General features: G+C 46.0%; 1 protein-coding gene across 1 annotated transcript in view; it reads left to right on the top strand.

The window, feature by feature from the left end:
• scaper (S-phase cyclin A-associated protein in the ER) overlaps window positions 1-16,362 on the top strand; it is a 56,720-nt gene that overhangs the window by 11,851 nt on the left and 28,507 nt on the right. The window contains 11 exon segments of the mRNA XM_080001915.1: window positions 2,227-2,391; window positions 2,943-3,104; window positions 3,106-3,224; window positions 3,365-3,476; window positions 3,756-3,896; window positions 4,165-4,320; window positions 4,721-4,863; window positions 5,136-5,217; window positions 5,424-5,576; window positions 9,149-9,256; window positions 13,251-13,387. Coding sequence (XP_079858041.1) covers window positions 2,227-2,391; window positions 2,943-3,104; window positions 3,106-3,224; window positions 3,365-3,476; window positions 3,756-3,896; window positions 4,165-4,320; window positions 4,721-4,863; window positions 5,136-5,217; window positions 5,424-5,576; window positions 9,149-9,256; window positions 13,251-13,387 — 1,478 coding nt within the window.

Here is a 16,362-nt window from a genome sequence, read left to right as displayed (position 1 = left end):
GGGTGTGTTGGGAGGCGTCGGGTGACTTTTAAAAGGCAGACACTATTTTAGGGCAGTGATTCTCAAACTTTTTCACGTAGACCTTCCATTTGATCTACATAAGGCCACAGACCCCATTTGATCAGGTTGGATCAGTCTCTGGGATCCAGTCTGAGTAGATTCTTATTGGTCTGATTTGGTGTCTATAATAGACATGACAGTGCATCTAGCATCCAAACAGCCGGGGACCCCCTGGAACCTCTTGAAGGACCCCCGGTGGATCCCCGGACCCCGCGTTGAGAACCACTGTTTTAGGGCATGTTGGCGCCCGCCCCCCTGCATGCTGGGTGTTGAGATCAGTGTGTCGGTTGGTTTGATGTGTTTTTTATTAAATTGCTCTGATGATCTGCCTGAATCTGCATGTCTTTAATTTTGTTTGTGTGACTGTCGGTGCAGCCCCCAGCAGAGAGCGCGCCCTGCGGAGACCCCCCCACGCCAGCTCTCTGCCCTCCCCCAGCGCCCACCCCGCCCTCAGCCCCCGACCCAGACCCCCAAACAACCCTCCCCCCGCGATTCCCCGGCCCCGCTCCGATCGCCCCTCGGTCCCCAGACCCCCCCCCGGCCGGAGTCCTGGCCTCGCAGGACCGCGGGGACAAGGGAGGCGCGGCAACATCTGTTCCAGGACAGACTGTGACTCCCGTGGCGACGGGGAAACCGGAGAATGTCCTGGATCCGACAGAGCTTTCTACTGTGAGTGCTGAGAGATGGAGGGTGGGGGGACTTCAGGGGGCCCCCAGGGGCCTTTCACCGCCTAAACATAGTCCGTTCATGAAAGCTCCAGACCAGCGTGCTGACAACACAGCTCTGCCAGCTTGTTACTGTAACAGGGTTTCTGCAGGGCCTTAAAAAGGCCTAAATCACTTGTGTTTTACAAATATTACGCCTAAGTTATTGAATAGTCTTAAATTTCAATTTATGAGATTCTGATTTCATAAACATAAGCATTTTTGGGATTTACTTTATCCATGTATTTAAGTTCTTCTGCATCAGAGTCAACATTTCTCATGTTGTAAAACACTAAACCTTCCGCCACAGCCAGTGCTTACCTTCATACTCACCTGCGGACAGGAATGAAGGAACTCCTTGTTCTCACCTGTCTCACGTTGTGTGGAATAAAGCCCTGGTTCGTTTATTCCATTCCCTCATCACTGAGCGTCTCTGACCTGAGGGGAACGGTTCTAAGGTTCATAACCTGCCGTGTGTCTCCCCAATACTGACCTCTGGACCAGAGGTATACTGTGCTGCTCACCTGCACGACTTCATTGAATAAGAGAGAGATGATTTGTCCAAAACTCAATCTTAGATTTGGTTAAAAATGATTGAGTGAACTCTGACCCCGGCAGGCAGCTGGTGTCAAAGCTCCAGGCGTCTTTGTGTTCTCTTATGTACTTTTAAGAACCTCCGGTCATCCGCTGTTGAGATAAGGTTAAATATATTCCCTTTCTTTTGCCAACTCTCAGTTTTTACAGATCTTGGAAAGCTTTTTACGCAGCAATGGGAAAATGTATTTGTTATTAAATAAATGTTGAAACTTTCTATGGATGAATGTAATATTGCCACCCTGACTCCCAAAACCATATCTAATTTTATTAAGAGGAATTTCTTTCTTTTTCTTTTTTTGAGCCGCGAAATATAATTGGCTGCCAAAAAGGGGAGATTGCAGTTTTAATGCAAAGTTTAGAAGAATTTTAGCAGCTAAATCAGCTAAACATGGTTTCACAGCAGTGCAGTCTATGACACGCTGTTACCTGTGCTGTTCCTGACCAAGGACGGCTGGTTTAGATGGAACTAGTTCTGGTTGGGTTAGTTGCCTGTCGTCAACATGGTCTGATGTTCAGATGTGTGTTTCAGGCGAAGTTTAACGTTTATGGATCACACTGTGAGTAAGTACTGTAGGATGGTGGAGTCTTCAAAGCAATCGAAGTGAACGGTTTGATCTCTTCGTCCATCTCTTCACTCCCACAATGCACCTGACCTGCATGACCGCTGAATGCCCCCCCCCCCACCTGTGATCTTTGTGCTGATTGTGTGCTACAACCTGTGCTTGGGTCCAATTGGTGTTCCCTGTTTATCCTATCGATTAATGACCAGATGGTTGGAATACGTTTGATTTGCCAGGTTGAGTTGTATCGTCGTTATTCCACAACGCATGAAGGTCCAGTGTGTGTCTGTGTCCTGTGTATCCAGCCCCAGTCCATGGCCGAAGTTCTGGCCAAGAAAGAGGAGCTGGCTGACCGCCTGGAGAAGGCCAATGAGGAGGCCATCGCCAGCGCCATCGCCGAGGAGGAGCAGCTCACCAGAGAGATCCAGGCCGAGAACAATGACCTGGAGACGGACGAGAGCGACTTCTCCGTACGTCGCCAAGCTCCTGGATGGTGCAGCGCTCGGCGTTAAGGGTTAAGGGCCCCGTTTCCAACCACTTTTCATATGGTTTTGTTTGGAAACTGAAAATGTAATGATCAGGCATCCAAGTAAAACCTTTTTTAACAGTTTAACTGTTGAAAAATAAAAATGATGGTGGAGTTTAAATAAACCAAAAATTAAATTATTAGGCCTTTAAAACGAGTTGGACTTTATTCAAGAGACAATTGCAGCTAAAACAAAACAAAATAATAGAAAATGTGGTAAATATAACCACCAACATTATAAACCCCATTTATGTTAATAAAAACATTCCCTCTTTTGTTTATATTACTCCCTTAATATGTCATATAATTGTATAGGATTATTATAAATCAATTATAAAATGATAAAAATTCTGCAACCATTTTGTCAGTCACAGCTGAGGCACAGTTGGCAACTTTGCAACTTCTAGAAGTTAGTGCCTCTGCACTCTTATCTTTTCTTTCTCTTTTTGTGTGCGGAGCAGTTTTCCGCTCTCCAGTAACAGATGTTTCCTTCAGGCGAGCATGGGCAGCGGGAGCTGCAGCCTCAACCTGGACTGGAGCGAGATGCTGGCGGATTATGACGGTAAGACCATCCCACTTTATTCAATGAAGCGAAGCCTTGAGCTTTTCTTCCAGCGGCGCCGTGGAATAACGAGGCTCTGCCGCTCTCCTGGGGTTAGCGCGGGAGCCGTGGCGTCAGAGCACGTCGTGGGGCGACATGGTGGAGGAGGAGCCGGCCAGGCCGCCCGGGCATGGCATCCACATGCACGAGAAGCTGTCCTCGCCCTCACGCAAGAGGTCCAGTCACTGTTTCTTACCTCGTTGCTGTCATACACTTTTGGAAAACACATTCAGTGTGTTTGTGTGCACACATTCATCGGAATAATACACTGTCTCTGTCAACGTAGTGGAACTGACTTTGTTGCTTCCTCCACCAGGACCATCGCAGAGTCCAAGAAGAAGCACGAGGAGAAGCAGCTGAAGGCGCAGCAGCTGAGAGCCAAGCTGAGGGAGGAGAAGGCCCACAAGCTGCAGAAGCTGCTGGAGAGGGTGAGGAACCACGAGGAACCATGAGGAACTGGCTGAGTCTGGCTCTCCTGCCTCCATTCTCAAGCAGACATGCTAGTCGTTTTGGTTTAGTTCACAGGGAGATGAGAAAGTTCAAGAATAAATCTGTGAATTGGCTTTGTGTTCTCAGAAATCTCTGATAGAGAAATGAGTTCAGTTTCAGTGAAACACCCTGAAAGAAGAAGAAGCTTGTTTTTCTCTGGTTGATTAGTATATACTTACTTTCCCTTCCCCTTTTTCTCTCTCTCTCTCTCTCTCCAGGAGAAAGAGGTGAGGAAATGGAAGGAAGAGTTGTTGGATCAGCGCCGTAGAATGATGGAGGAGAAACTTCTGCACGCGGAGTTTAAACGAGAGCTGCAGCTTCAGGCCATCGTGAAGAAAGCACAGGAGGAGGAGGCCAAGGTGGAGTCACATACTCACCCTCATCCATCACAAACTCCTGGGAATTCAGGAGGATCTGAATCCCATTCAATATGATGTACACACTAAGTGCTATTTTCAGTGTTTGTATTACTATTGAATAATTGTTTTACTGTTTTTATTATTGTGTCTTTTGTATTTTTACATTTTAACCTTTTCCCACTCAAGGTTGGCTCAGCGGTTTCCTTTTGGGTTAATAAAGACTTGTCTTCAATCTTGTGTTCATGTGTCGCCTCCTCTGCCCACTCAGGTGAATGAAATCGCCTTCATCAACACGCTGGAGGCGCAGAACAAGCGGCACGACGTCCTGGCCAAGCTCAACGAGTACGAGCAGCGTCTCAATGAGCTGCAGGAGGAGCGGCAGCGGCGGCAAGAGGAGAAGCAGGCGAGAGACGAGGCCGTCCAGGTAAAAATGAGAGATGACTTGATGGTCAGCGAATAGTTAGTAATTCATATTCAGGTTCATAATCGGAAGACCTAAATGGAACACTCATCAATTGAGTTGAATTACTGATAAAACCACAGTTCTTTTTTCAGCCTGTCACTGTTATAGTATAGGCTAATAGCAATGTGATAATACACATCCTCCTTCAACCCAGTTGATCAAAACACCAAATTCATATCTATTTATTTTTGCAATATTTCTAACATTGGTTTAACTCCCAACATTTGAATGGCAACCAATGATTGTAGAATCTAATGATTTTACGAAAAGATTTCCATCTGCTCAGATAACTGCTATCAGACAATTATGTAATAATAGTGGCGAGCAGGAAGTTTAAGAAGCTCTTCTTCTTCTTCCGTAGGAGCGTAAGCGGGCGCTGGAGGCGGAGCGTCAGGCCCGGGTGGAGGAGCTGCTGATGAGGAGGAAAGAGCAGGAGGCCCGGATCGAACAGCAGCGACAGGAGAAGGAGCGAGCGAGAGAGGACGCAGCCAGGGAGCGAGCCAGGTTCATACGCACATTAATGCAAAGTCACTCATTAATACTTAATTGTTTATACACCTTGTCACACACATTTCAATATGTGTCTCGTTTGAAATATGGAGAGAATAAATAATTGATTTGAAAACATTCAGGTTTTTTTTTTTTAGAGTTGGTGTTTTCAATGTTCTGGAGCCCCATGTGATGATCAGAGCACAGGCTAGTCTGCCTGGGGCAAACGAGCCAAACCAAACTGCCACTGCTCACCTGCATTGACTGTTCTCCTGTTTCTCTTCCAGGGACCGAGAAGAGCGTCTGGCCGCTCTGAGTGCTGCCCAACAGGAAGCTGTGGAGGAACTGCAGAAGAAGATCCAGATGAAAGTAAGTTCCTTCTGGGCCACCTTAAGCCCGGCACTCGTGAAAAGTCTTCCCATTTTAAAAAGAGCTCTATTTTTTGTGGCTTCGGGCTTGGAGCATTTTTGCAATACTTTTCTGACGACATAAACCAGCATGAATTGGGAAACAATCCCGTGCTCACGAGGGTGGACACAGCACCCGAAGGTCCACAAGCGCTGCTGTGTTTCTAGCACGACGAGAGCAGCCGCAGACACATGGAGCAGATGGAGCAGCGGAAGGAGAAGGCGGCGGAACTCAGCAGCGGTCGACACGCCAACTCCGACTACGCCCCAAAACTGACACCGTACGAGCGCAAGAAGCACTGCTCGCTCTGCAACGTGGTGGTACGTAGCCTTTTAATCTGCCGGGGTCCGAGCGTGCCGACTTGTTGGGGCTGGGTTAAAAATGAATAATAATAAAAAAATAAATCCTGACACGATTCCAAAAGATATTTCTTAATAAGTTGATTGTTGTCAAGCATTCCCAACGCAACTCTCCAGTACACGCTTTTTGAACACCATCTGCTGGGGACCCCTCATGGTTAGTTAAGCTCTCCACCTCTTAAATCGTGCTCGATAAAGGAGAAATGTCCTGATTAAAGAAGTTGATGAAATGCTTTTACTCCGAGAAGTGGGACCAAGTTTGCATAACTGAAACATGACACGGTGAGTGGATAATCATACGTCACTTATTGCAATGTACTGTTCTAACGAGAGCTTGACATTTGTATGTTTTGTTGCTCAAATCAGTTATTTGTCAAAAATTGGGTGGTGGCTGTGGAGTCGCTGTGTTGCAACAGGTACTGAAAACATTGGACTGGTGGAGGTCATCTTTAAATAGCTCCTGAGATATCATCAATATGCTATAACAAAGCAGCTGGAAAGCCCAGATGTCTGCAGGTGGAGTTGAGATTTGATCGTTTTCACTGTCAACTTTTCTTTGTCATAAGGGGCTTTCATACATACTACCTTCTCAGAGTAGTTCCAGGGGGGCCTTTCCCCCAGAGCTCAAAGGCAAAGCGGAGTGTTTTTTTTTTGTTTTTTTTGTTTTGTTTTTCAAAATCTGAATATCAATTGACAACTTTGGATAAAATACAATGAAATAAGCCCAACGTTGCCAAGACGTGGCAACACTAGTGTTTTAATGAGTCGCATATTCTACAATGACTTTATTTAGCCGGCAGGAAAAGGGAGAAGGGGAAGTCCGGACGAGCAGGTAGTGGGCAAGGGGCAAGATATGAATATTCATGAGGTACATGTTCTGAATGTGTTCTCATCAGTCGAATCCAAATTAGTCTCTTTAATTTATTTTATATTTATATATATATATATATATATTTTTTTTTTTTTATATTGTTTTGGTATTTTATTATTTTGCCGTTTTTGTAAATACAAACTCATTGTGTTCCATGGAACCCGGTGCTGTGTCCTTATGTTGCAGCATTGGATCCAGTCCTAACACAAAGTGTAGGAGTGGAAAACAGAACAAAACATATTCCCTGTTTGTGACCTCACACATGGCGTTGGCTTGCAGCTCCAGAGCAACGGCTCCCGTTGGTGTCCCTTTTATTTTAGTCCCAAAAGTTTAAAAAGTGGATGAAATGTGTGTGAGGGGCCTGCAGTGTTGAATGTGTTTGAACGGAAACGTGTTGTTGGCAACTTCCACAAGGAGTCATTTCCTTCCACAGACACACCGTGAGGCAGGACTCTGGACTACAGGAAGTAGACAGGGACCCGACAGGAAGTAGACAGGGACCCGACAGGAAGTAGACAGGGACCCGACAGGAAGCAAACAGACACATTCTCATTTTTAGGATAAAGCCACAACATACAACAAGTGGATCCTTGTATTAGCATTTCTGTGTCAGCAGGACTCGCAAAACTTGCGTCATTACGTCAGCTGATGCTGCGTTCAATGGAAACTTGGATAATTGTTATTGGTGTCCATACTGGACCCTGTGTATTGCTGCCTGCAGCTATATTTATTATTGTTATTATTATCATCAGGGGTCTATCCCGTAAGGATGGTCCCCTATTGTTATTGTTTTCGGATTATTACTATTTTTATTCTCTGTGGCACTTTTTGCGCTAAAACGGTCTGGAGCAGAACAGCCGCTGCAACTACGGACAGTTCAGGTGTCAGGTTCAGGTGACTGGGACGTTGCAGACATCTTGTGGTTCAAGTTTCATCCAAATCAATCCACATACGGAGCAGGAATTAGTGAAAATCAGAGAAATGTGACCGGAAGTAACTGAATGTTCTTGCAACACCGACACATCAAAAACTTACGGTCGGGTGGTGCAGCGAGATGATTCTGTGGAGTATGTGGAGACGCTTTATGACATCATCATCCAATTTGTTATATATGTGCAGGTTGGGGCTACGAACGCACATTCAAGATTCAAGAGGTTTATTTGTCACATAGATATACATACGTACATACATGCAGTGAAATGTCTTTGCAACGCATCAGAGCACTTTCTGGGCTGGAGCGCTGGCCACTTATCCTCTTACAGGAAGTGTGTGTGTGTGTGTGTGTGTGTGTGTGTGTGTGTGTGTGTGTGTGTGTGTGTGTGTGTGTGTGTGTGTGTGTGTGTGTGTGTGTGTGTGTGTGTGTGTGTGTGTGTGTGTGTGTGTGTGACCTGCTTGACATTGGCGGGGGCTTTTCATTTGATATCTTATTATTTTTATAAAAAATATAAAAACGCATTCTGTTCCATTTGACCCGGTGTCGTGTCCCTCCTTATTTTGCGACATTGGAGTCAGTCGTAACACGCAAACTGTAGAAGTCCAAAACAGTCCAAAACTTTTTCTAGTTGTCTTAATTCCTTCTTGCCCTTCCCACAACATGTTTAAGTGAGCTGGCTGGTTTGCATGGAGACCTGGTGGCTTTCTGGCTGAATGCATCAACCTGCTGATTAGACAGAGAATCAGTGGATCCTCCAAGAGGAATCAAATCCACAGCCGACTTATTTATCTGTGACGAGGTGTCGCATCAGGACCAAGACACCACGAGTCTCCGAATCTGCATCGGGCGGAGAGCAGGGTGGATGAGGGACAGATGGAATCTTGTTAAAATGTCAGATGACCTTGGCCAGCACAGAGGTCGTGCTGGGGTCAGCAGCAGGCACTCTATTTAATCACATTAAATGCAGACCGTCCTAAATAGGCTTTGTTCCAGTTCTGGGGGGACAACAACATGGCGGCTCCACACCTGCCCCCCCCTGTCAGTGCAAGGCCTGCTGTTGTCCACAACTGGATTTGACACCAGATCTGGGGCTTGAAGAGTATTTTTAGCACTAATGAAAATAACATTCATGACATTGGATTTTGCATCCAAATATTTTAATCTGAGGGGTTTGAGTACAATTTTCACCAGTTGTTAAAATTGCTCCGTCTTGTGAAAATTAATCAGAGGATCTTCCAAATGAAGACCCCATTTAGATATTATGGTCAGTCAAATTCTTAAAAAAAAATACAGCCTGATTTTGCTTCTGACGTGTGAATATATGTCTTAATAAATCACACACTATCTGGTGTTTTTACACACTGACTACAACCTGTGATGTTCTCATTTAGTTTAAAGTTAAAACCAGTTGACCAGACTATTCATGTTTTAATTGTTTCTGATATAGTGCGTTCTCTTTCAACGAAGCTGACAGCCTGCAAGCTGTTCACAGTTGAACAGTGTCCTGGTTTGTAGAAACTGTAAAAACAGTAAAGTGAGCGTTGTGGGCAGAAAGGCCCCGCCCGGCCGCTCGGCGACTCTAAACCCTTTCAGTTTGTGGAAACCGGAGCGGTGTCGGGTCATGTCGTGTCCTGTTTCCCCGGCTCCCGCGGGGCTCCGCTGACCCCTTCCTGCCTCGGCTGCCATTGTCCTCTGCGGTGACCTCTGACCCCCTGCTTGTGTTCGCAGATCACCTCGGAGGTGCACCTGTACAGCCACACCAAGGGCAGGAGGCACCAGCAGGCCGTCCGGGACAGCAGCAGCATCCAGGGAAGGGAGCTCTCCGATGAGGAGGTGGTACGTACCATCCCCAGACCCCCTGAACCCCGAGACACCCGGACACCCTACCCCTCAGACTTCAAGACCCCTCAGATCCCTCAGACCCCCTATATACCCTAGACCCTGAACAACGAGGCACCCGGACCCCCTACCCCTCAGACCTCAGGACCCCTTAGATCCCTCAGACCCCCTGAAGCCCGAGACACCCGGACACCCTACCTCACAAACCCATTCACCCCTTTTAATGACGCATTAGGTTATAATGCCACATTTTATAACAACATGCCAAAATAATAACACCTGCATTCTGTAACCGCTGCCTTTATACAACATACATCTTGAACACGATACGTCAGTATTTTGCATTTTGTAGTAACTTATTGCTAATGCAGTCATTATTAGGTACTGTGGGGATATAACATTTTATTGCGTCACAGATGTTTATTAAAAATTGCGTCAATTACAATTTGGATGTGTTATTACATAATAAATGTCAAATTTATTAAAAAATGCACTATTATTACATGATACACATACCTTTTAAAAATAATGGTAATTTGAAGGAAGACTCCCAAAAAAATACCAACGTTTTCCTTCAACGTTCCCTGGTAAAGAAACCCAGTGATGGTTCTTCTAACAGGGGCTTTCCTTCTTCTATACTTCCGCTGGTTCGATGCTGCTACGGTTCTGTTGCAAGCGAGCCCTGAAACGCACGTGGAGCTGCAGCGCTGACGTGGCTGCTCCGACCGTAACGTGAGATCGGCCACTCAGCGTTCACCTCCAACGTCCTTCTGGTTTACCTCTTTCCTAAATCATTCCGTTCTTTCTAGGTGACTGGGTTATGAACAAGCGGAGAGAACAGTTCAACATCAATGAGGCGTTGCTCCTCATCCACATCCATAGTTTTGGGCAGGATCTCACAATTCGATTCAATATTTATTCAATCCAACGTTGATGAGACGGCTCACGACACAATTCCAGATTCCAGTTGCTTTTCACTTTGCCATCTGACGTGTATTTATAAAATATTTCACTGAACAAATTCAGTCCAACGCAGAAATTTTAATTCATTTGTGACTGGTGGTATTTCATTTCAGTTTGCAGAACTTTGTGTTTTGTAGTTTTTTTTTAACCCACCCTATCTAATTTAGTAACGTTTTAAAAACTGTAATTCATCTACTAAGATAATTTTCCCATTGACTCCCAAAGATTTTACTGGATGCTTAACAGGGAAAGATGAGATGACACTTTACTGATCCCGGGGGGAAATTCAGGATCGATAAAGTGTAAGATAATAACTCCTCTAATAAGACAATTTGCTGATCCTTCAACATAAGAGCAGTTAATAATGACATTGCTGAAGGAGGTGCCTGAAAACATTCTGAAGTTTCCCAAACTATTTTGGTTCCACCTTCTCCTTTAAGGGGAGCTGCCATCCGTCTCGTGTCTTTGTTTATTGGGAGTTTGCCATCCTAGAAGTTGCAAGCTTGTTTTGGGCCGCGCCATTTTTTTCATGTAACTGCCCAAGTATTTTCCAGAAGCCGCTCTGTTACTCGCTCTGCAATGAAAGATTTTAAATTAAAACACTCGCTCGGCTGAACCGAGCGGAGGTCGCTCCACGGCTCCTCGGAGGAAGCGAGCACCAGGCGCCTCACTCCCTTACGTCAGGTCTTTTTCTGTCTTTCCCAAAGACTGGAAAATGAAATGGACAATACACCGACGATCAACAGGGCCGGATCGATGTCTTTACTCACACGTATGAGTTGTCGCCTGTCCTGCTTTAATGTGACGGATCGGTTGTCCTATAATGTCCTGGACCTCCGACTTCTGGCACAAGGAATTGATTTATTGTTCGCCCTGTGACACGGACGGCTCAGAAACGCCACCAGACAAAGTGCTGCTGGATCAGTTTGTCCAGTAGAGGGACCACCAGCCTGTAGCAGACAGACAGAATGTTCCTGAAGGCCTTGTTGTTGAAACCGCAGACCCAGAGCCCTGATGAAATATCCAGCATGCCAGCTGAAGCCTCCCAGGCTGGGTCTGCTGGTGCTGATATCCAGGAGGGGAAACCCTTCCACCAGAGGTTCTGCAGGTTTCTGCGCTGTGTCGACGGTCATGCTAGAAGCGATTAGGGTTCATTTCAAAACAACAAAACACTGTGAACCAGTGTCTGAATGGAAACTGGATACAGCATCTTATCATATCTTGAAATACAGCTGTCTGTTTTACACCAACTGGGAACCTGGAAGCCGCTCCAGTCTTTGTGTGACAAAGGCCTTTTGCAGGACGTGCGTGTGCGGGTGTGCAGGCGTGTGTGTGTGCGTGTGTGCGTGTGTGCGCGCGTGCAGGCGTGTGTGTGTGTGTGTGTGTGTGTGTGTGCGTGTGCGTGTGTGCGTGTGTGCGCGTGCGTGCGTGTGGTGTAATGTTACGCTGTCCACCCCCAGTCTGTGGCGCCGTGGGGCAGCGGTGTCCTCGGGTCAGCTCGTCTCTCTTCGTTCAGGTGGACAGCTGTCTGTCAGGTGGTAGTGTTAGGCCTCCGCTCCACCAGCTGTTGGAGGTGTGATGATATCTGATAGAAAACAGCACTGTCCCTGTGGAAGCATCCTCGACTCTTTCCTTCTTTGCGCCAATTTTGCCAGCTTGCAAGAGTTTGCAATTTTGCAAAATCGCAGCGACTTTTCCACATTAAATGTCCAAATGAGCAGACTTTCATGAGCAGAGCATCCCCTTACTGTATTTTGGTTTGAAAGATTATAGTAAAGCAAAACAGTATTTTATCCTTTTAGAGCCCATGGTTCTTTATGTTTAGAAAGTTAAAAAGATGAGTTCTAAAATATTTCTTGTTTCTGTGATGTACAGAATATGTATTATTATATTAGTGATTACATTTCACTCTTTCTTAGTTGGTAGTAGTTAAAAATTACTTATTTTCCTATATGTTATGGAAGCTAGATCCAAAGTTTTTCCCTCTCAGTGGCGCATACCCTGTAATTTACTCATGCATGCACACATATGTGTATTCAGATATAAATAGATATATACATTTGTTCGGTAATCTATAAATAATAATAATCTTTATTTGCATAGCATCTCCATATACAGCATGCGACTCCAAGTTCTTTACATTAATAAATGGAAGCCAAATTTGAAATTTGAAATCAAAATTTGTAATTAAAAAGCAAACATGCTAAATGCATTTGATAAAAAAAAACATTGTAAATATTACAATGGGTTATTTAGTCCTCATGGAATGATTTTCAATCATTATCGTTCTTGAGTTATTCATCTTGAATAATTAGTCTTGAACTACTCCAAGCCACTCTCAAATAATATTCAAAAATACTTTAAAATGTATTGATTGGTCCAAAATAATAATAATATAATAATAATAATAATAATAATAATAATAATAATAATAATAATAGAATTGATGAGTTGCAGACCACTGAATGGAGGCCCGTCCTCCCGGTGCTGGGTGACTGGATAATTGGCTGACTGCTTTTGTCCTGCAGCAGCTCCACGGGCACGGCGTGTGCTCTGGTAATTACAGGATGTGAAGGTGTTGCAGGGAGGAGATCACACACCTCCTGTTACAACAACCTCTACTTACAGCCTATTTATTCTCTGTAACTTAGATGTCAATTGTCACAGTTAATCTGTAAATAAAGGCATTCAGGACCTGACAATGAAACGGTTGCCCAGTTTCCCCATGGCAACCAGATTGTCAATCATCTTGTGTGGTCTGGTTGCTGGTTTTTACATGTTAAGCAAAATAAGAATGGTACACCTCTGTATGTTTGGAAACAGAATAATGAAGAATATTGAAATATATGGATTATAAATAACTCATTATCACTCAGTATAATGGTAAAAATGTTGGCATGTTGTCAGCTTTGGTAACCGCCAGCATGGTTGCCAATTTCACGACCACACGCAAAGGTTAGTGTCCAGGAAGCTGTACTTTATTCACTGTGTGTGGGTTGTTTCTAAGTTGTTGCTGTATTTTCTGCAGGAGCATCTCTCCTTGAAGAAGTACATCGTGGACATCGTGACGGACGGCTCGGTGTCGTCGGAGAGCACCAAAGACGGAGACGAGCGGCAGAAGGCGAGAAAGAAAGCCAAGAAGCTCCGCGCCCGGATGAACGCCAGGTGATCCGTCCGTCCGCCTGTCTCGCTCCCCTTTCCCGTTCCCCTCTTCCTTCTCACGCCGTCTCACCCTCTCGCCGTCGCAGAGGACGAGCTGCGACTTTTCACGAGTGACAACAAGATGGAGGCGGATGTTATGCACATCCAGACGGCTAAACAGCGATGGGTTTGATTTACGAGCACTTTCTGCGATTGAGTAAAACGGGGAATCGATGGAACGGACGCCGCTTTCACCTGTTAAGAGCTTTCCCTCAAATTGCTGTCGGGGCTTCTGCCAAAACTCGGGCCTCCGTCGGCGTGCACCCCGCGTGTTAACGTACGTGTAAACCAGGGCGATTTTTCTTTCTCTGCGCTATTGATTTTTAAATGAAGTATCCAAAAAAATCAATAGTAATCAACAAATAGAAAGCTGAGCTCTTCAGTGTCAACCTGCCTTGAGTTATTCTACATGGCAGCCATGTTGGAGATGGAGCCGTGAGGGCAACAGGAGGAGGAGGAGGAGGATGAAGGTCCTAAAATCACACGTAGCTCTGTGTACTTTTCCTGTGAGGAGATACATTTACCAAAGGAATATTTTCATCTGCTGGCAGCTCGGTGGCGCTGCAGCGCGGCCTTGTCCCTTCTCGTCACGTTGTGCCGCTTGGGCAGAAGCACTGAGCGTGGGTGACGCACGGCAGCGGCCACAAGGACTTCCATGCGTCCAGTCTGGATGCGTGGAAGTCCTCTTTTCAACTCTTGCAACAAATTTTGCAATGAGCGGAACGTGCGTTGTCACCGTATTGACTTTGAATAAATGTCTTTATAAGTTTACTGCAGCTCACACAGAGCATTAAATGCAACAGTGATGTGAAGCGACAGGCGGACTTCAGCAAAAGTTACCTCATGTCACTCCCCTCCTTCCCTCACTGCTCGGATCAAATTGAAGACGCCGTTGCTCTCCTTCGAGGCGTCAATCCAACCACTCCCTCCGTATCTCCAGCCGCTGGTCAGGCTCCAGACTCCGCTCCTCCTCCACCCTCGCAGGCTGCCTCGCTTCTCCGTCACTACGTGGTCTCCACTCTCCTCCACCCTGGCGCCTCAGCGGTGGAAGCGGCTCCCCCTAGTGCTGGAACAACTGACACGCTCCCCTTTTTCCGTCGCAGACTAAAGACAACTCTCTTCAGACAACACCCAGACCCTACTGCAGGGACCCGTCTACCCCATGAGCGTGTCTGCTCCCTTTGCTGTCTCACATACGTTGATTACAGGAAAACGGTCCAACTCCACTAGTTCTACTTGTTTCTAGAGAATGTTTAGCTATGTCTGGGATGTACAGTACAGTATATATTGATTGTACTGTAGTGTGTGCTAGTGGCGATACAGCCTGGATGCTGAGAAAGTGACAGCGTGAGCTGCCTCTGTTCACTGTCAACCCCCCCCCCCCCCGGCTGGGACCACCACTCGGGGCAACAAGCTTTTCAAGGTTTTCCAAGGTCATAAATAACACGCAGCCCCTGTTAGCGTAAAGGTGAGCAGATCCCCTGCCGTTTTATTGGAGCGCGGAGGTTCTCAGCAGCTCAACTCACTCTGTGTGTTTAGTTGTGCTTTTATTTGTTTTTGTGGAATAACAAACAAAGTCCAGTTGTGAGTTTGGAACGCCGCTTAACAAGCGTGTCGGAACGCATCAGAGCACTTTCTGGGCTGGAGCGCTGGCCACTTATCCTCTTACAGGAAGTGTGTGTGTGTGTGTGTGTGTGTGTGTGTGTGTGTGTGTGTGTGTGTGTGTGTGTGTGTGTGTGTGTGTGTGTGTGTGTGTGTGTGTGTGTGTGTGTGTGTGTGGTTACACAAAGGCGCTCCTGTACCCAAAAGTCAGACGGAGAGCTGGAGGGGTATCACTCTTAATTCCTCAGTGTGATACTTCATATTTGTTTTCCTCCAACTTCTAACTTTTTTTATTTCATTTTACCAACTCCTTAAGAAAAAATAATAAGAATAAAACTCTTATTTACAAGAGCAGCCTGGGGAGCGGCAACGCCCCCTTGGGAGGCAGGGTGTGGGAGTCTGTACCCCCGGTTTGGGTTTAGGGAGGGAGAAGGGAGGGTCCTTCTGGCACTGGGACCACTCAGGGTGTGAGTTTTTTTTTTTTTTTTTTTTTAATTAAAAGGGGAACAGAAAGGCTCGCTGGCTTAAATGATACATAATAAACAATAATAATAATAACAACAATCAGTCTGAGCGCAGGCGGAATAACGCTTCACTGTGGCTCCTGGTCGACTGACGACCCCCGTGCGCAGTTTCCCCTCTGCAAGACAGAGAACATGAAGAAAAGCTCCTGTCCCGGCCCAGTCAGCTCCGCTCGGGCACTGAGTCAGCCGATTCGGGGGGGCTTTGCGGCCACGGGAAGGAAGCCGCGGCCTAACCACGCCCCTTGGTCCACCACACGGGGTTACGGTGGTTAAAAGATTAAAACGTGTTAAAGACACAAACATCAATTCACTACTAGTAACACATAAACATGAAGTTGAAACATACATTATGGTGTGAATGTGTGTTCCGCTCTGAAGCGGAGAAACAGGAACCACACCTTCATGGTAAGAAAGCACTCAACTATTTTTGGCACACAAGATTTTACATTTTTGCAAGTTTCAGTTTTTATGGTCTCTTTCCCTTATTGGCACTTCCTGCTTTTTATTGCCACGACACATCTAGCCGCCGTGCGGCCGACAGTGATGGATGGAGCTACGACTGCTCCCTGTTTAACCCTTGTGGGTGTAAAGCTGTCAGAGATGAATATTGTAATATAGGATGAGAGACAGGTCAGACGCAGTTCAGTGAGCTTCCATTACACATTAGGCTCGCCCAGGGAACCCGGTAAATAATGTTATCAAATGGACCCCAGCACGGAGGATTTACCTTGAATCTGAATCTGGTCCTTTTCCTAGAACTGAGCGAGAGACGTCGCTTGTGGCGGTGGAGGTTCTCCGCTGTGGGCCCCGCGG

This window comes from Zeus faber, assembly GCF_960531495.2.
Source record: "Zeus faber genome assembly, chromosome: 6".
Classification (NCBI taxonomy): domain Eukaryota; kingdom Metazoa; phylum Chordata; class Actinopteri; order Zeiformes; family Zeidae; genus Zeus; species Zeus faber.
This window is presented reverse-complemented; position numbering and strand designations above follow the sequence as displayed.